The following is a 20608-nucleotide window of genomic DNA, read 5'->3' as shown; positions in this document are numbered from 1 at the left end:
AAACTAGGGGAAGAATGTTGAGAAGTTGTATTCTCAATCTAAATCTCAATGTTGTCTCAGGGTTACAGCCTACATGCTGGCTATAGACCCAACTAAAATACAAAACTTGGTAGACTTCTATTTCGCTGCCACTCTCTATACACTTCACTTAAAAATAGTTACAACTCAACATCAGAGCATTCACCTGTTCTACTCATTTTAAGAACAATATTGATAAGAAAGAGGAAATTGTCTATTGTTCATAACAAAAGGACATATTGAGACTCATAATGAGACTGGATTGAAGAAGAGCTGTAATATTTTGCAACGTTCCTCAGTGATGCAAGAGGGAGCATGTTGATTGATACCTTACTGGAAATATGAGGTGAGAGGAGACATGGACTATACTATTCAAGAGAGGTGATGGACCTAATTAATACAAAGAGATGACTCAGAAGGAAGTGGCAATGCTACAGAAGATCTGAGGACAATATCCCTCAACAGGGCTATACGCAGATTGGAAAGACTGCTGAAAACCATTAAGAATGAGTCAGTCAAAGACTATATTGACAATCTTTTCCACTTGGATAGAAATTGATGCACTGTGTGGAAGCCACAAGGAGTTTTCAGTGATCTACGCTGTTGCTCCCTACATTAAAGAAAGCATCTGATGGGTCATGGGTCAGGAGCGATAGGAAAAACCAACGATTTCCTGTCCATCTTAGCAAGACATTTCTGCCACATTATAAAGGGAATCCAAATTATAGGGAAATAATTGACTTCTTGGACAGCCCAATGCCTTTAAGCCTTCAATTAGGTCCATTTAAATGAAGGAGCTACTGTGGGTAGTCAAAAAAGGGGAATGGTCAAAGAAAGCTCCAGGTTTTGACTTGGTGACTCATAAAATGCTGGTTATGAACCCATTCAAGGCCAAGTATATTACACACATTTTTAGTGGCATTCTTTGAACATCATACTTATTCAAACATTTGAGTGGAAGGTGTTTCAAGTAGTGATGATTCCAAAACCAGATAAACCTGCACATGACATGTTTTGCTACAAAACAATAAGTCTTCTGTCGAAGTTGTTTGAGAAATTGTTTCTTCAATGGCTGTGGCCAACATTTGAGCGGGAAAACGTTATTTCAAATCATCAATTTTTATTCAGAAGTAAGCATTCTACCATTGAGGAAATCCTCAGGGCTGTCAGTGTCATCACAAAGTGCCTAGAAAATAGGAGGTTCTGTTCAGCAGCCTTCTTGGATATTCAGCAAGCCTATGACAAGGTCTGGCTGCTTGATCTGCTCCATAGGCTGAAATGCAGCCTTTTTCAACCCTTGCACCTAGTTTTGCAGAACTACTTCAAAGGGCGTTTTTCCCAGGTCAGATGCAACAATGAGTTATCTGGATTCTTTGGCATTAAATCAGGGATACCACAAGCTCCATCTTAGGACCAGTCTTGCACTCAATTTTCACTGTGGACCTTCCATCTAAAGATCATGCCACTGTTGCCTTGTTTGCTGATGATATTGTAATTCTTGTTGTTGACATAGACCTACAGTTAGTATAAGCAAAGCTCCAATCAGTATTATACTTTATCGGTCTATGATTAACAAAATGGAGAATAAAGGTGAATCAGAATAAGTAAAGTCATATTACGTTTGCGATGAAGTGACTGTCCCTGAGTACACCTAGACGACATTTTTATTCCATACTCTGACCATATACAGTACCTTGGGCTCCACCTTGATTGTCATTTGACATCAGTAGTACTATGTGAGAGAGAAAAAAGGATACAGTTAAACACATGGTATGAGAAGCTTTGTTGGTTGTTAGATAGGAAATTCACACGTTTTGCTTCTCAAAAAATTTTTTATTATGTGAGATGATTCTAAAATCGATTTGGATATGGCATAAAGATATGGGTATGACTAGCAAGAGTAAAATTGAGATTATATAACATTTCCAGAATAAGTTAGTGAGGCACACTGCAGATATACTGTGTTTCGCATGGAATGAAGAAATTTGTGATTATGTAGAATTACCTTATGTTCAGGAAGAGGTCAAACGGTTCGGTTCAAATTATAGACAGCAGTTAGATAATCATGTGAAATTTCTAGCAGTTAATCTCCTAGACAACAATGAAGATGTCTGGCAACTGAAACACTTACATGTGTTTCAGAACAATTTCAGATCAAGATTTTCAAATCAAGATGAGCATCTTTTTCTGCCTTGGTGAGGAGCCTAGCCTCTCTTCATTTGTCTCCTTGAGCTTGTTACGTTACTGTTTTTTTTGTCTTTGCCTATTGTTGGATGATATTATAAATTTTTCTGTTTTTTTTTTTTTTTTCATTAGACCTTTGTGAACTCTTGTAATTACGTTATCTTATTCAGTGCGAGTATGTTTGTACATATGAACTTTATATATGTATGTATGTACTTTATTATTTATATTTCTATCTTTATGTATATGTATGTTTTATTGAGGGTGTTCTTTGGAAACCCCTCATCATGTGCTTTTTGAAACAATTTACTTGTGGTTCCTTACTCAAAACCAATTATATAAATAAACAAATTGCAACATAAAAAATAGTTGATGAGTTGCTAAATACCAGACTTTCTAAATGATTAAAATACATCAGCTTTAAAAAAGAATAAGTAAATAATTTCCAAATATTCTCTTCATTACATTAATTATTATTTTCTTTGCTGACGCAATGAACTACTGCATGGTAAATGAAATACTGCGAGCATGTTCTGATTAAATAGTTTTCTCTTAAAACTAACTTACTTTTCCTCAGCCTTTAATTAGTTTTTTCTTCCGAGTTGACTGTGAAGTAGACTCAGTACTTTCCTTATCACTAATAGGTCCTGAAAAAAGGAAAACTTCAGGACCTTGTTAACATGCTACCGTAATTTTTCATTGATGGGTTGTTTTTGCATGAGTAAGATCAAAAGAAGCAAGTTCTATGGAATTATCTTCTAATGCATTTCTTTCATCTGCTTAAATTTCTTTTCATGCTTTTTCATTTTCTTAAAATATAGTAAGTAGTATTTTAAATGAAACTGGTTAACTCAAATTTTTAATAAAAATTTATAGTATTCTGATAAAAATATGTGATTATTATTACACAATCATATGTGTTTTTGCATGCTAAAATAGGCAATTTTGTAAAATAATCCTTATGAGTTTTACATCCCTTATCCTATTCATTTTTTTTTCCATCTATTTTTATTATGTATTTTATAATTGTAGAAATCTAAAACCTAACTTCCCAGGACTATTATTACTGATCATTTGTTACTACTCCCAGTTCACATTCATGATTACTACAATGCATTCATGAGTAAATGATGTTTAGGAGTTAAAATTTTTTTATCTTGTTTAATTTGTGATAACTTGTGTAGCTATTTTATAGTCTTGTTTTTATGAGAAACAGCATTAGGTTACTAAATTTTCTAACAAAAATATTTTTATTTTATTCAACATTCTTATCAAAATTGATTTAATTGCAATATTAGCTTATCGTAATGAACAACAAATTCATTTTCCTATATTCCCTTCTTCTCTTTTATATTTGCTTCTTCATTATTTAAAACTAACAAGATGGTGCTCAGAAGTAGCATCAAAACACAATGCTAAAATACATCACAGTTCTTAAATTTCTTTTATACAAATTACTAATAAAAATTACTCTATCTGTTTAGGCCTACAGCATAAAAATTCACTTAATTGTAATCGATGTTTTTATATGAGCCTACTTTACATTATGTATAAATTACGGTAATTGCGTGAAGAACTGATAAAATTACTTTACTTATCTTTCATTCATATAAAGATGTTCATTAGGGCACTATTATCTAATCAGTGTTTACATATTTCTTACACAGTATAGTACTTATTACGTCGTTTTCTTTTCAGTTCTGAAACTCAGTAATGAACTTTGTGTCGTGTGAGTCAGTTGTTCCTACTAGTGTCATACATATTACTGTATATTACTGCACTTACGGAGAAAAAATGTCTAGAAAACGTGGAAGTTATAAAAATTTAGAATTTACAAAAACGTTTGAGATTCTTCAACGCCTGCGTAAGAGTGAAAGTGCCATTAAACTATCACAGGAGTTCGGAATACCTCGTATGTCAGTAAACGATATTACAAAAAATGCTGATAAAATAGAAGAATTTATGAGTAAAATGGAAGTTACTGAAGGTGATCTAACAACCAGAACGAGAATGAAAACAGCAGAAAATGCTGAAATTGATGAGACAGTGTACATTTGGTTCGCACAGCATCGTAGTCAAGGCCTACCTTTACGCGGCTCATTAATTTTTGAGGCAGCTCTTCAAATGAATGAACGATTAAATGGCGAACCAAATTTTAAAGCCAGTTAGGGTTGGCTAAATAAATTTAAAACAAGGCACGGAATTCGTCAGCTTGCAATTAAGGGCGAAAAATTAAGTTCTGACAGTCAGGTTGTATCTGACTATTATGATAAATTTAGTTCAAAAATTAGAATTCTTAATTTAAGTCGTGCGCAGGTGCATAACTGCGACGAAACGGGATTGTCCTGGACGACGCTTCCTAAGAAAACCTTAGCATCTTCTTCCGAGAGCTCTGCAGCGGATATAAATAAGGAAAGAACGTATCTGTATTCTTGTATATTCTAACGCAAGTGATTGACCCGAGAGTTTTTAAACATATAAATTGTGACTTATTACTCTTGAAATATTTTTCGCAACCGGAGTGCTTGGATGACGCAAGACATTTTTAGCCAGTGGTTTTATGACTGTTTTGTGCCCGAAGTCCAGCGAAATGTTAGAAAAAATAATTTACCAGAAAAGTCATTACCTGTGATGGACAACGCTCCTTGCCATCCGGTCGACAAACTGGAAGCACTAGATGGTAATATAATCGCCGTATTTTTTCCAGCAAACACAAGCTGGAAGAAATATTTATTATTTATTTATTCCAGCCCCAAGGGGTCGTAGTAAGTAGAAGATACTTAGAGGTAGAAGATTTTTGGAAACAGTACACCATAAAGGATGCAATATATAAAATATTGATGGCGTTTGGCAAGACATCCTGGAAAAGATATTGAAGTTGAGCTGAAATAAACTGTAGCCTGACCAGCTACCAGAACCAGAAACTGAAGAAGAAAGTACAGACAAAAATTTGAAATTGAAAGAAATTTGTGACAGCATCCCTGGTTTAAATGATGTTACAAATGAAGAGAGAAGAATGGGTAAAATTAGATGATACAGATTTAGGCTATGAAATATTAAATGACGGAGAAATTGTTAATCATATTAAAAATAAAGAAAATTTAAAGGAAGGTGCCGAAGATGAAAAATTCAATGATAATCCAGAGAGTAAAATGAGCTGCAAAGAAGTTGTGGAGATGCTGATGAAATGCATCGAGTGGTATTCCAATCAAAGGGAGGCACAGGTGGCGAAGTTAATTGCTACGCGACAAGTTGGTCAATTCGCATTAGAAAAATAAAGGAACCTCAAAGTGCAAAGCAAAAATTACAGACTTCTTTAGAAAGAAAAATGAAGCGTAAATATATAAACATAAATTTAAATGCAGTACCTTTTAGGTAATAGATTTTATAGATTTAAGTGCTTAAATAACAAAATATAGGTTTACAATTTTCTGTAGTTACTGTGTGTTAGTCTTTGACTTACGTATTATAGTGTTATATGTGTAGTGACTTTTTTTAAGTACAGTACAGTACAGCATATACGTAATTTTTATAAAAAATTGTGTTAGTGAATGGTTTACTCATGTATGTTAACTACATGTTGCTGTATGATAAAGTACTAAATGTTCAGTAGAATACTGTAGTTAAATTTTGTTTGCAGTCTTTTTATGAGTTATGACACGTTCAGTATTGGTGTGGGGGGCGATAACAATTAGGTCAATTAATTAATTAATTAATTAACAGCATTCATTTTTATGTAATCCAAATTTTGTTAACTATTCAGTAATTCGTCGAAAACTATTCAGTTTTCGTTAATACTTCTCCCCGTCGGTCCCAAAGGTGACGAATTGTCGGGGTCCTATTATAGTAGAGACCAATTCTACATTCATAAAAATAAAATTTTAATGAGCAAAGTAAAAAAAAAAACAGTAATAAGAATTATAAAATAATAAGTATAAGCTACATTATTTTTGGAAGGGTAAAACATTTAAAATAAATATGACATTAAAATACATTAATAAAATACTGTACATATACATCTGAAAAAACTGTAAACAGATACAGAACTTTTATTGTAGATTTTCAGTAATTCTTTTTTTACAAGCACAGATGTAACAGTAAATTAGCAGAAAATATTATGGTCATTTCGTCTGATTCAGTTACTACTATTTTTTTTTGCCATATTTTAGAGAAAAATTGTTATTGGCAAAGTTCCAGGCCTTTCATTAATAAAATTTGATGAGGAACATTCCATTCCTTTCTCCCAAAATAATAAAGCAAATAAAGTTTAAGATATGAGAAATGAGTATAAGAGAAATGGTTGGATCATAACCTAATGTTAAAAGGAGGAGGGCCCTCACCCACATTATTTTTCCTTATTGATATTAAGGTTCATGTATAATTGATTATTAAGCCATTAATTATAATCCAAAAACATATTGTGAGGTTGATTGCTAACGAGTGAAGGTTAGATTCATCATTACTTATTTTCAGGAAATTAAAACATTACCTATAAGACAATTGTACATCTTTAGATTAATGGATAACTTCTATTTAAGAACAGGAGATTAAAATATTGTTCAGCCTAGTAGAAGTAAAGGAAAAATTATTATTCCCTTTCAAAAAAGTGATAACTTCAAAAGATCATGTGATTTTATGGCTCCTAAGATTTATAACTTAATATCTGATGATACAGGGAAGCAGAAACTTATTTTACAAGAAAAAGATTCCTTTTGATTAAAATATTTGATATGGATGATCCAGAATGTTTCTTCCTGTCCATTAACCAATTGCCATTCTTATGAGGTTTGATTCATTGTGTTTTTATTGCAGGATTACTTGAGTTATTTGCCAAATATATGTTAATCATTCTAGCTTTTCATGTTGTTCAATTTATGCGATATACAATTGATGTGACGATATTGATTGTGATATGATGTTTGTCTTCTACAATGGAACGGTTGATTGTTTGAATTTGATTAGAGTAATGAGGGTTTGTATACCAATTGAATGGAATTCTATGTTTCTTTAATGGGAAATATGTTGTTATATGATAAGTTTATGGTGAATACTACTTGCCGCCTCTTTTAAGTTAGCATTAAATTAATGTTTTATTTTTGCTCTTATTATGCTAATTCATTATATTGTTGGTAATCGCTGAAACAGGCTAGCCTGTTGGAAATTAGACTTCTAATTTCCAGTAATTTGGTATGTTTTTTTCTGAACTATATTACTGAGAAATCAAATTTAATTTTGATTGTAAAATAGAATAATAATTAGAATTTATAATATTTGATTTAATTCGGAATAAAATTATTATTTATTTCATAATTACATTAATAAGATCTTACTTTTCAAGTATATCTAGTAGAAATACTGTAATATGTATAAAAATACCGAAATATACTGCATAAGAAGAAATACTACACATTAATAAAGCAGAAAATAATGAGATATAAGTTATATACTTTTTAATTTATGTTAAAATATTATTTTATACTATTAAATATAATTATTTAATGATAATTTTTTGTTTTCTTTAGTAATATTCAAAATATAAGTTCATGAACATTACAGTATTAATATTAATACAAATAATAATGTATATGTTAGTTTTATAAATAGTTTTGTGTATTAAAACAAAGGCAAATTTGTAATTATCCACTTATAATATGTGGAAAAAATATTAATTTAAATAAAAGATCAAAATTGAAGAAATTGTGGACTGGAGGTGTCTGCCAATTAATTTCTATTTACTTAATACTTTATTTGCAGGTTCATCTGTTGTTATTAATGTAATCAACAAAGTACAGTGAATACATTGTTTAAATTATTGGCATAAAAGTATAAATAATATGTGTTGATTTTTCAAAAATTTCAAATCACTAATTGTGTAAATAATATTATTTTGTAAGAAAAATTCTCTGTTAATCACAAATACAATTTCTTTTCTGTGTTTTTTTAATACCATCCACTGGTGAGTTAGTACTGAGTATATGATACTAAGTATACATAAGTCAAAACTAAATAATCTAATATTTTAATTCAAAATCTGTTTCTATCAAACTTAATTATAATAGGAAAGGAAAGAAGTTCTATAGAGTAAAAATTTTTCAATTAAAAATTGTTTTAAACTTCTTAAAATCTTTTCTACCATCACAGAACTGATTTCACTCTATGATTTCTATCCCAAAGTAATTTATCCATGAACTTTAACCTTAAATAAGATGACTTATATTCAATTAATATAATGATATGGGAAACCACAAATTTAACTTGCATTAATTTTTTCACAATTATGAGGATCTAAATTCCTTTTGAAATCTGTCTGTTGATATTTGTTTATTGCTTTTTAAATAAATAATGAAGAGACTGTTATTAATTAGAGATTGTTAAAAGATTCTGTTACTCCAAGTAGTATATAATACTGTGTGCAAGATGTGTGAGAGATTATCATTCTGTAACATCATTTTGCTGTACAATTATTTCATTATAAAACTATGAATTTTGCTACTAATATATATTCTATAATTTTATTATTATATTGAACATTGTTGTAAGTCTTTAGGACTTCTAGCTGAATGATACTTGTATCATTTTCAATTATCACATCACCATATTGTTTTTGGACCTACAAGGGTTATTGTAGTGGACTAGATTTATTCCATGACACATTTAAGCTACGTGTAGTAATAATTGTTCAATCATTACACTGAGAAAATAAACAGTTTATAAATAATAATTTAGTTTTAAGATTCAAAATAATAATTTTATATTCCTATATTTAGAATTTATAGTCTTATAGGTTTTCTAATAATATTACTATTTTCAAGTATGTCCTATTTACTGTTACTATTATATTATATATAGTGTATATACAGTTTGTTTTATATATAGTGTTCATTTAATGCAAATTTTGTAATTATTATAATTGAATATTTTTTAATAAATTTAAAAGTAATATTAGTATTAATACATGCATCAGTTTCTATAAGCCATGCCTGTTACTTTTTAAATATCTCATAGCATTATTTACTTTTATTTTTGTTTATCTGTTAACTATATTTTATGTAATTTTGTGTACTGTATTTTTATTTTTTTTTATTTTATTACTTTTAAGACCATAATGGATCACTTTAGTTCATTTTTTTTTTTTTTTTTTGCAAGTTCTTTCTTTTCTTGCTGATTTGTTGTTTTTCAGCTTTTCTTTTTTCCCAGTAATTTCTAAGGGTTTCAGATCTTCTTGCCCTTTCTTGTTCAGAGTACACCCAGCTTATTGTTTTCTTGGGTTTTGATAGGAATCTTGTTTCTTTATTTTTTAATTTCTCATGGTTTCCGGTTTTCGTTTTTAGGTTTTAACGGGTTAAGTCTAATTCCTCCATGTCTTTCTGTAGTTCATATAACCAGTTCGGTCTGCTTTTCTTGTTCCAGAAAAGTTTGATTATCCGTCTGATAAGTCTGGTCTCTTCCATTCTGAAAATATGTCCTAGAAAGGAAATTCTCTTCTTTCTAAATTTATTAGTTATCAGGATGATAGTTTTGTAAATCTCTTCGTTTGGAATAAATCCCCAAATCCCGTCTTTTTTAATGATTTTCTCGATGCTTCGTCGTAGAATCTGTCTTTCAATCTTTTCCAGTTTGTCGGTAAACCTTGTCTGGTACGGTCCAAATATGGTTTCGCATCCGTAAAGTATTTCTGGTTGGGTAACTGAGTTATAATGTCTTATTTTTGTGTTTATGGACATGCATTTTTTGTTATAGATGTTTTGTGTTTTTATTGTGGCTTTGATGAGTTTATTTATTCTTTCATTCCAGTTTGGATTTTCTTGGAGGTTGTGCGTGATGTTTTCCCCCAAATATTTAAAGTTTTCTACTAGTTCTATGTCATTATTGTTTATTTTTACTTTGCTTATGCATAGTGGGTCTCTCATCATAATTTTGGTTTTTTCGTATGAAATTTTTAGACCAATTTTTCCTGTAATCTCTTCCAGTCTTGACAGTTGGTATCTGTCCTCTTCTATATTTAGGGATAGTAGGGCTAAATCGTCTGCAAAGCCTAGGCAATTTACTGAGATACCTTTTCCAATTTTAACGTTGTCTTTATTTAATTTTTTCCAATCCCATATTATAAATTCAAGGGCACAGTTGAATAAAACCGGTGACAGTCCATCTCCTTGTCTCAGTCCTGTTTTGATGTCGAATGGATCAGATATTTCTCCCCTGAATTTAACCTTGGATTTGGTATCCGTTAGTGTTAGTCCGATGATTTTGACTAGTTTTGGGTGAAGCCCTAAATTTCTCAGGATTTTTAGCAGGGATTCTCGATGTACACAATCATTTGCTTTCTTGAAATCAATAAAAGTCACTACCAGTTGTTTATTCCTTAGTTTATGATACCCTATAATTAATTTTAAATTTAGAATTTGTTCTGGGCAGCCTCGCCATGGTCTAAATCCCCCTTGGTTTTTCCCTAGTTCTTGTTCCAGTTGGTCTTTGATTCCGTTGTAAATTATTCTTGATAGAATTTTGTAAGTGCAATCTAGTAAGGAAATTCCCCTATAGTTGTCAGGGTTGGTTTTATCACCTTTTTTATGTAAAGGGTGGATTATTGCGGTTTTCCATTCTTCCGGAAATTCCTCTTTGTGCCATATTTTTACCATTTCTTTGTGGAGATTTCTGTGTACTTTTTCTGACGCGTTCTTCCATAATTCTGCAGTCAGGAAATTTTCTCCACTTGCTTTGTTGTTTTTCATTTGCTTCAGAGCTATCTTTACTTCTGCTAATGTTGGTGGAAGGATGTTTTCTCTTGGTGTTTTAATCTGGGTATTTGTGTTTATTTCCAGAAGTTCTTTTGGTTCTTCACAATTCAGAAGTTTTCTAAAGCTTTCTCTCATGATGTTGGCATTTTCTTTATCAGTGTGTGCCAGATTTCCTTCTGAATTTCTTAACATTAGTGTTGGGGCATTAAATGTAGTGTTCTTCAGTTTAAAGTTTTTGTAATATTGTCTTGTATTATTTTTATGGAAGTCTTCCTCAATCTGTTCTAGTAATTTCTTGTGATACTCCCTCTTTTGATTTCGGATTATTTTTTGTGCGAGTTTTCTTTGCATTCTTAGTTTTTGTTGGTTCTCTTCTGTCTTTCTTGATTGGAAGATCAACCAAGCCTTGTGTCTGTTTGCCAGTGCTTGATCACAGATAATGTTCCACCACTGGTGTTTCCTTTTCTTATCTGGCGGTGCAATTTCTGATGCTATTTCTTTTAGTTTTTCCATCAGGGCTTCTAGTTTGTTTTCAGTCCCTAGTTGGGTCTGTTTTTTCGGTGTATGTGACATTTCCTGTAATTTTATTCTGGTCATATTGCTTTTTAAATCTTTTGTCCCTTGCAGATTTTCTCCGAGGTGTCATTTTGATTTTAATTTTGATTAAGTAATGATCTGAGTCTACTTCCAAACCTCTCATCACTTTTACATTGTAGATCTCTTTGTGTGAATTTTTTTCCATACAGACATGGTCGAGTTGAAACTCTCCTAGTTTCCAGTTGGGACTTTTCCAGGTTTTCATTCTTTTGGCTTTTCTAGTTAGTCTGGTGAATTTAGATAAAAGGTCGTGATTTCTACAGTAATCCACCAGTCTTTAGCCATTTGCGTTTGTTCTTTTCTGTACAGGCCATTTACTAATGATATCTTGGTATCTTTTTTCCTTTCTCAACTGTGCATTGAAATCCCCTAATAGAATTTTGGTATGCCTTTTGTTTATTTTGATAGTTATCTGGTCCAATAGGTTCCAGAAGTTTTCCACTTCCTTAGGGTTAGTCCTGTTTTTAATGTTTGTTGGTGCATGTGCGTTGATTAGTGTGTAGAATTTGTTTGCTGATTTTATCGTTAATGTTGCGATTCGGTCTGAGTACGCTTGAAAATCTATGACTGAATCGAGTATTGTATTTTTGACAATGAAACCTGTTCCAAACTGCGGGACATTTTTCATGACTTTTTGTCAAGAATTCCTTGGTAGATTCTGAACCCTTGTGATTCGTAGTGTTCTTGAGTGGTATTTCTCATTTCTTGTAATGCTAATATTACTATTTTCTGGTGTTCTAGTATGTTTGTGAGGTTTTTGAGTTTCCCTGTTTTCATTAGTGAATTAATGTTTAATGTCGCAAAGTAGTGGAACTGTTTTGTTTTAACTGTTTGTTTTTTGGGTGTATTCGGATGCTCCGATTCGTCTTCAGAAGTTTCTCTTATTTGTCCACCTCCCCAATCCGATGGTGAACTTCTCTGGTTATTACCAGAAGGGATATAGTTAGTAATAAAAGAACTTTCCATACTTGAACTTTCTAGGTTGTTTCTTTCCTGTGTTGTGGGCAAGCCCACGAGTTTACAACTTTGGAGTTTAGCCAAAGAGGTTTGATTTCGATTTAGTTCACTTATGGATATCTCCAGTTCTCCATAAGCTATCCAGACGAACCACGTGGAGGCCCGAACGATTTAAAAAAAATAAGATTTTGTATTTGGAGAAGGTTTTAAAATCGTTCCGAAATCACTTTGTCTGTACTGTATTTTATAACAATAGTTGTATTATTATATATGTCTGATTGTTTTTGGAAATAGTAAAACAGGTTTTTCCTGTTCACTTTCGTATTGTATTATACATTAAATAAATAAATAATTATTAATGAACTAAGAGACATTGAAAAATTGTTTAGCAACTGAAGTAAAATGTCAAGGATATCTATCAGACACACATTTCTATACCTCCTTGAGAGTGTAGATACAATAGCTGAATATTTGTTCTTAGGTGTTCAATACATAACAAAGCAAAGGCTGAGAAAATACTATCAAGCTTGTGCTACAAGTATATGAAGTATGCTTTTCAGACGTATCAGTTTTACTTCCTAGAAGGCTGGAATGGTCAAGTGCACAGAATCATGTGCAGATTCATCAGTTATGCAGTATAAATATAGGTTTTTTTTAATTCACTAACTTATGCTTCAATGTTTTCATCTTTAAGTTCACAATAAAGTTGCATTTAAAACTGCTTTCTTGCAATTATCAAGTTCCACAAATTTTTAAGCTTATAATTCTAACAAAAAAAAAGATCTTGCAATGAGTAGAGGCAGAGTGTATAAAATGTTTTTTTTTTTTTTTATGACAGAAAGCACTGTCATTAATTTGTTTACATTTTAAATATATTTTCCAGGTGATGGAGTGATGCATGTAAAGTACTTGAAATATAGGGGTAACAGTAAGAGGTATTTTTTAAAAGTAATTGTGTTCTCTATATAGTTAGTCCTTGAGGTGAGCAGTGTGAAAGATGTTGGGTTGAATATCTTTTTTGTATTTTTGGCAGGTTTGGCATTCTGATGTATAATATTATATTTGATTGAAAAACACAATAGAAACCACTTCTTAATTTTTCCTAGTAAGCTTTGTCCTGGATGTTTATTATTTTTGAGAATGGCTGTGCCATTTTAAGAGCTTGCAAGTTTTGTTATATGGAAGGTTGCCTATAACAATCTGATTGTAAAACTTAACATAAATTTTTTCACTGTGTCAAATAAATGGCAACATGTATTGAAGTGTAAACGTATTTCTTCATTCCACATTTTTAATTAGTTGCTATGTAATAAAATATTATTTTAGGTTAACCTTGTTGATTTGGGTATCAGGTACGAGAAATGTAATACATGTTCTCAAACTGCTGTGTACTTAATACTTACACCAAATTCAGAGGAACAGTTACAAAATGTAAAATTTCTGATATCTGTAAATGTGATATCTATTAGTGCAGGTCTTTTTTTTAGGAAAGTAGTGAATTTACTTCATTTTTATCTTCAACGTGTTGTTGCAGTGTTAAGGTCAGGATTAGTTATTTAAAAATCTTGTAGGTAATGTAAAAAAGGTAATGAAAAATTTAATTTTTAGTTTAGGCCACAAATCAGTAAAACAGTTTTCAGTAAAACCAATCTCTAAATACATTATTTTTAATAACATTTTTACATTATTTTTAATGTAACATAAATAATGTTTTTATATTATTTGCAGGGAATGTTTCTTGTACCTGATTTGTGAATCATCTGCACTGCCTCTGGTAAATAGTGGTCTTATAGGTGAACTACTACAAATAATTTTTACGTATGTACTTCAAATGTGATGTTTCACTTATTTAAAAATATTTTACTAAGAAGTTATAAAGATAAATGAAATCTAATTAAAAATCCCGAAATTATTAATGACTATTTTAGTAAATTAGTAAATGACTTATTTATAGATCATCAAATTAGTAAAACAACCAGTCACTTTATAGTTTGATTAGCACATTGTCTTTTATTGTTACAATGATTGAAGTACTTCAAATTATACAAATTACATAATAAAATAATAGGAAATTATAACACCAAAAGTAGCAGTTTTAAAATTAAGTTTATGTACAAGATATTGCAGTTTATCATTACATAGAAGATATTCTTGCTACATATTGTAGATTGTACTATTCTGTTCCTATTACTGTGAATAAATTTCAAATATCTCATGCCTTTCAAGTTCTGTTAGATGTTTGTAAGACTTAAGTTGACTTTATACAACAACAATGAATGAAGTAGAAATGACTTTCAATTGAATATTATGTTCCACTATTGTTACGTTCTTCCTTTTCCCATCACAATGATCCGAGGTTGATTAGCGCTCCGCGAAAATATGTTGGTATTTGATTACCTCCGTTCATAGTCTTATGCTACTCTCTTGTGAAAAAAAATTCAAAAAATTACATTATATTAAAGAGATTTAACAGATTCTGACAAAAAAACCGTTACGATTGGTTATTTTTTATGCCTGTAACAACAAAAAAATTGAAACAGTACAAAAATTACGATAATATTTAATTGCAGATTTTTTTGCGCATTTCTACCGCGTTTTTATAAGCGAAATTTTTTTTTTGTTTTGTATTTATGAAACATAGTTTTCTGATTCTAAAAATAATACTTTCAAGCAAATCGGTTGAAATTTGGGAAAAATTTGATGAAAAACCCGTGTCATAAGTCACAGATTAGTAATATATGTTAGTATAAGTGAAAGTAGATTCAGAAAACTACGTTTTATAAAAATCCCCACCACTGAAAAAGGTATTCAGATTGACAAAAAACAATTTTTACTGTATAGTGTTATTCATTACGAATCGTTATGTTACATGTTTACCGATATCATTTGTCATAAAAGATATTTAGAGACCTCAAGTAAAAGTGACTTATTTATGACCACAAATTCCTTCTTTTTTTGTGTGCCGTATAACATAATTTATTATGTGTTTCAATACCTCGATATGTTGCTAATATAATAAGCTATTTGTAAATAATAAATAAATCTGTAATCCTCATAGCAATTATAATACACAAGTCACACACGCACACACAAGCACATTTCTGAGAAAAAATGGTCATATTCTTTCTAGTCTAAATAAAACATTTTACATCGTATAAACGTCGTTAAAATTGTGTAATAAAACTGATTCCTTTGTGAATACAAAACAAAATAACCGACTTAGATGCCATATAAAATGATTTTGTAACAGCGTTACAACTGACGTCGTACATAGCCAGTTTAATGGCTACATGATCTGAAAAGGTTAAATTGTCATATTGCTTTATGAACTAGTTTGGATATGGGGTGATTTACTTATGCAACGGGTGAATTAAAGTGGTTTTCCAGTCTTCTGGAACCTTTTCTGTTTGCCAGATGTCTTGAGTAATTTTTGTGATTTCCTTCAGAGAATTAGGTCCTAAATTCTTCAGGAGTTCGGTTATTATTCAATCTCCTCCTGGGGCCGTATTGTTTTTGGGTTTTTGAATATGGGATAAAATTTCATCTTAAGTTGGGCCAAGGGTATCTTTCTCTGTGACACTTGGTGTGACTCCGAAATCTTTCTTTCGGTTCGGGGCAGTTTAACAGTTTCTCAAAATATTCTGCGAATTCCCGACAATTTTCTTTGTTCGTGAGAGCCAGTTTACCATTTTGTCTCTTGAAGCAGAGATTCTGTGGGGTGTACCCTTTGATTCGTGAAGCTAAATTTGTTCAGTAAATGCATTAAAATCGTTTAAAGCTTGAGACTAGCTTTAATTTCTTCTTTTTTTTGTGTCTACAATTTTTCTGAACCGATTTTTTTATTCTCTTTAAATATTCCACTTTAAAAAGAAAAGTCTACTTCTGTCTTTAATGCTGTATATCTCCCGATCTAAACAACGTATTGATATAAATAAATATGGAAATTAAAGGATTTTGATCTAGCTTTAATGACAAATTGTGAGGTCTTTAGTGTAGCGTTGCAGATTTTGGATTTTCCTCATTTCATTGAAATCTTTAATGATTGAGACTCTAACATGATCTTGGGTTAAGCTGAGAGTGGGTGATAGATGTTGCAGTCTCAATCTTTTATAGAGTTCAGTACCTCTGCACAAAATGAACAAAATCCAAAAACTGCAACGCTACATTAAAGACTCCTTTAATTTCATTTAATTGTATCAATTCGTTGCTTAGATCGGGAGACGTGCAACATTAAAAACAAAAGTAGTTTTTTCTCTTTAAAACGGAATATTTCGGTTCAGAAAAATCGTAGAGAGACATACAAAAAAAAGGGATTAAAGCTAAAGTCCTAAGATTTTAAATGATTTTAATGCAGTTTATTGAAAAAATTTCGTTTTCCCCATGCGTTCGATCAAACACTAAGAAAAACTTTCAAAGTTTTCAATCTTTTCTTCTCGCTAATTTTTTTTTAATTTGATGATTTTTAAATCTGAAGTATACTGAAGTAAAAAGTAGAGTATTCAAGCTTTAATGATTTTTTTATTCGTCTCTCTAAGTCTCTTGGCTGTAAAATTAAAGTAGTTTGAATATATTTTTTCATCATAAAATGTAGGTGTCCCTTTAATTTTTTGTATTAGTGTCGCAGGTATTTAATTTTAGTTTGAAATATCAGGAAAACATCATTTTTGCCTTTTTTTTAATCAGTTCCTTCTTAGACCGTCTGAACGCTTCAAATTTCTGTGGGCCTTCTACCGCTCTCCCTGAAGACCTCCAGTGCCCACAAGGGGGCGTTATTGCTCACTTTGAGAATGAATGGTTTAGGGTGATTACTTTACTATAGATCTTTAGTATAGAATTGACAAGACCACAGTAACGTTTTTAATAATTCTGATTAAATTTTATGAAATGAGATAATTTCTGTTACTTTCCAGGTATGTGAAAAACTTCCAAACCTGGTTTATTGAACACAAAAATAAAAATGTCTATAAAATTTCCACACTTAAATCACATTTCTAAATATTTATTCAAGTTCTTAATCGTTCCATGTAATTATTTTATACTTATATCATTTTATCACCAATAAAAACAATATTGATGCTCACTATTACATCCTCAAAGAATGTATAATACTTTTCTCATTGCTTGTAATAGTTACTGTTTCTTTAGAAGAAGTAGCTGGCTCCTCATTTTTATCTAAATACTTCATTATTCACCATATGATGAATGTGTTAGCAAGTTAGGCGCATGCTGCCTACCACCTGACATAAATATCATGTTTGAGAACATCAAAAAATTTATCTCAAAATTTTTGATGAGATTTATATTATCTGCTTGTTACAATTCCTTTTCATTTTGCAATAATCCCAGAATTCGGTGTTAAAAATTTAATTATTAAAGTAAGATTGAAACTTTTGGCGATTATATTTTATACATATTCACATTCTAAACCCTTACACCCCACCGGGTTTTAATATTTTTGTTTTCCAAAAACCTCCAGGCCATTTATGTTCATTCTTATAGTAATGCTCTCTGGATCAATTCTGTTATTTGTGAGTCTTTGATAAGTATTTTAACTCTTTCTTGTTATATGGTAGTTGTTTTTTTTTTACATGAGATGTATTCAAACCCTACATCCTTGGATTTTTTTGATGATTAAATAACATCAACATTGCCAGTTTTACTTTTTTTGATCATCCTGTAATGGTCAGAAATATGTCACATCTTTTGTATCGCTTTGAGCAGGAACTTCATTTTGCCAGATAATTATTATTTAATGAATACTTCTTTTACAATTTATACTATTGAACTTTCTTTTACAGTAAGAAAATTTGTGGATATTTTATCAAAAGAAAAGTGCATTAGCAACTTTTAGGCTTATTGTTAGTGCAAGTTATTAAAAACAGTAAATCTAAAATTACTGACATTAATTCACAACACTTCAAATAAGCCAGCCTACATAAACTCACAGCTCTTTCAGCAATGTTTCACAGACCACAGTTTCACCTATACTATCTGAAGATAATTAAACAGAATACAACACAGTAAAACCATCTAGTATGCACAAATTGATATAACAGTACTTTAATTGTCTTACTTGTACAAATAGTAAAGATAAAAAAAGCAAGATTAATGTGTATAAACAAAAATTTTGTTAAATAATAAATTAAATAAGTAAACCAACTAGCTTTCAATGGAAATACAAAACACATCTCAAGAAAAACTCACCAAGCATAAAGCCTCAAAAATGCATAAACAATTCTACTGCATGAAGTTCTGCATCATTGCAATCATTATGGCCATTGTGGACCACCAGGATGTTGCCTCAAACAAAAAATAATGAACATATGAAATTCTTTGTAATAGCAGTGTTAGCACTTGCTCACCTTCGTAGAAAGTAATTATAAATGTATTAACATAATCAAAAATAAAACCACATTTTAAAAGAAATCATGGAATACACAAATGCACAAAAATTCTTTATATAAATATACTAAATGATAAAACTGAAATTTAATACATTCTGATTGTAACCTAACTTCCTAACCCAAAGAAAATCATCAGTTGGAACCAAAGTGCAGAACCTTGATGATGCTCTAGCATCATCAAGGAATGTTACCAGAGAGTTTGAAACTACTCGTCCTCAGTAAGAAGCGTATTATTTAATATTTAATTTAGTTTTCATTATAATTATTTCATAAAATCAAACAATTTTTTGCCTTCTTTTTTGTCTCATTGTTTGTGTGTTACACCAGTTAAAACCATATAAGGATGAAGCTGCCCTGAAAAGTATTGTTAAAACTTTTTGTTGAAAGTATTTATTATAATTATACTTGTATTTAAGCAAACACAATGTTAGGTATGTAAGGTATAATGTTATGATATAAATTTATAGTCTAATACTGATCTAACTAATCTAAATATTTTTTGTGATATTTAGAACATGATATTTTCTTTTATACTTTCAGGCCATCTCCTTATTCTGATAATGTGTTAATTGATGCTTGGAAAAAAGGAAAAAATAGACGTATCGATGGAATTAATACTTGTGCTGAAGAGTTTAAACAGTGCTTATTTATTCAAGAACTAATCGAACCATTTTTAAAATATACTGTTTCATAAAGGAAGAGTGTAATAAGAACGTGACAAAACTGTTTTATAATTTTGTTAAAGGTAAATGTTAATTATACAAAAAAACAAACTTTTTGAACATATATTTGTTTTATTAATTCTACACAAAAACTTAAATGTTTTTCTCTTTTATCTGTTTTTAAGCCAGTTTCTAAACAACCAGGTTAGATGGAGTATTTTTTGCAAAGGCTAAAGACAATAAAGTTTTACTGTTATTATTAGTTTACATGAACTACCTATTTTTTAATGGCAAAATCAAGTGGAACACAATATAATATTCAAAGTTATTTGATGCAGAGTGATTCCAAATTGCACGGCAATCTCTCGGGAGGTAATTCTACAGCCAAAAATAACAAAAACTAAGATAGGTCAGAAAACGGTTCGTTAGCGATTTTCGGTTCGCGAAACGTTTAGCCCTGCTTTCTGCTCACTCTGTGAAATTAAGCCGTACACATAAAGATTCTTGGGCTACAAATCGAGGGGTAAATTTTACTGCTTCCTTATGGGTTTTGAACTAAGAAATTGAATAAAAATCGTCCCAGACCTCTATCTTACTTAGGTTTTAAGAAAAACGGGGTAAAACAAAAACATTTTGTCGGAAAATGCAACTTTTAGGTTTGGAATTAAGTAACTTTGTTAATTTAACACCAAACAAATAAAAATTTCTAGTTAACTTCGTAGAGAATTTAATTCTGAAAAAAATTATGTAAATGACGTCTATTAAATTTAAACCCAAGTTTGAGAAGTTCGACTTTAATTAGAAACAAAACACACAAACTGATTCGGAAAATGATACGATTTTAAACAGAACAATTTTCATCAATGTTTGAACAACATAATGTAAATGAAAACAAATAGAAAACTTATCAATAACAAAAAAATGAATAAAAAATACATTTAAAAAAATAAAAATCACATTCTTTTGGGTTTTTTTTCTAAAAATTACTAAATATCAAAATGGTTACTTGATAAAGCTGCTCAATACTGCAGTTGCTAAATGTGGCCGC

The 20608-nt window shown here is 30.6% G+C and overlaps 1 protein-coding gene across 1 annotated transcript in view; it reads left to right on the top strand.

Annotated features, from left to right (window-relative positions):
• Nucleotides 1-19607, top strand: part of LOC142318297 (uncharacterized) — a 40053-nt gene extending 20446 nt beyond the window's left edge. Inside the window, exons 4-5 of the mRNA XM_075354868.1 lie at nt 14223-14312; nt 19439-19607. Coding sequence (XP_075210983.1) covers nt 14223-14312; nt 19439-19592 — 244 coding nt within the window. The 3' untranslated portion in view covers nt 19593-19607. The remainder of the gene's footprint in view (nt 1-14222; nt 14313-19438) is intronic.
• The last annotated feature ends 1001 nt before the right edge of the window (nt 19608-20608 follow it).

The sequence above is a fragment of the Lycorma delicatula genome, chromosome 1 (assembly GCF_047948215.1).
Source record: "Lycorma delicatula isolate Av1 chromosome 1, ASM4794821v1, whole genome shotgun sequence".
NCBI classification, from domain to species: domain Eukaryota; kingdom Metazoa; phylum Arthropoda; class Insecta; order Hemiptera; family Fulgoridae; genus Lycorma; species Lycorma delicatula.
The sequence above is the reverse complement of the archived record's forward strand: the minus strand, read 5'-3'. Positions and strand labels throughout refer to the sequence as shown.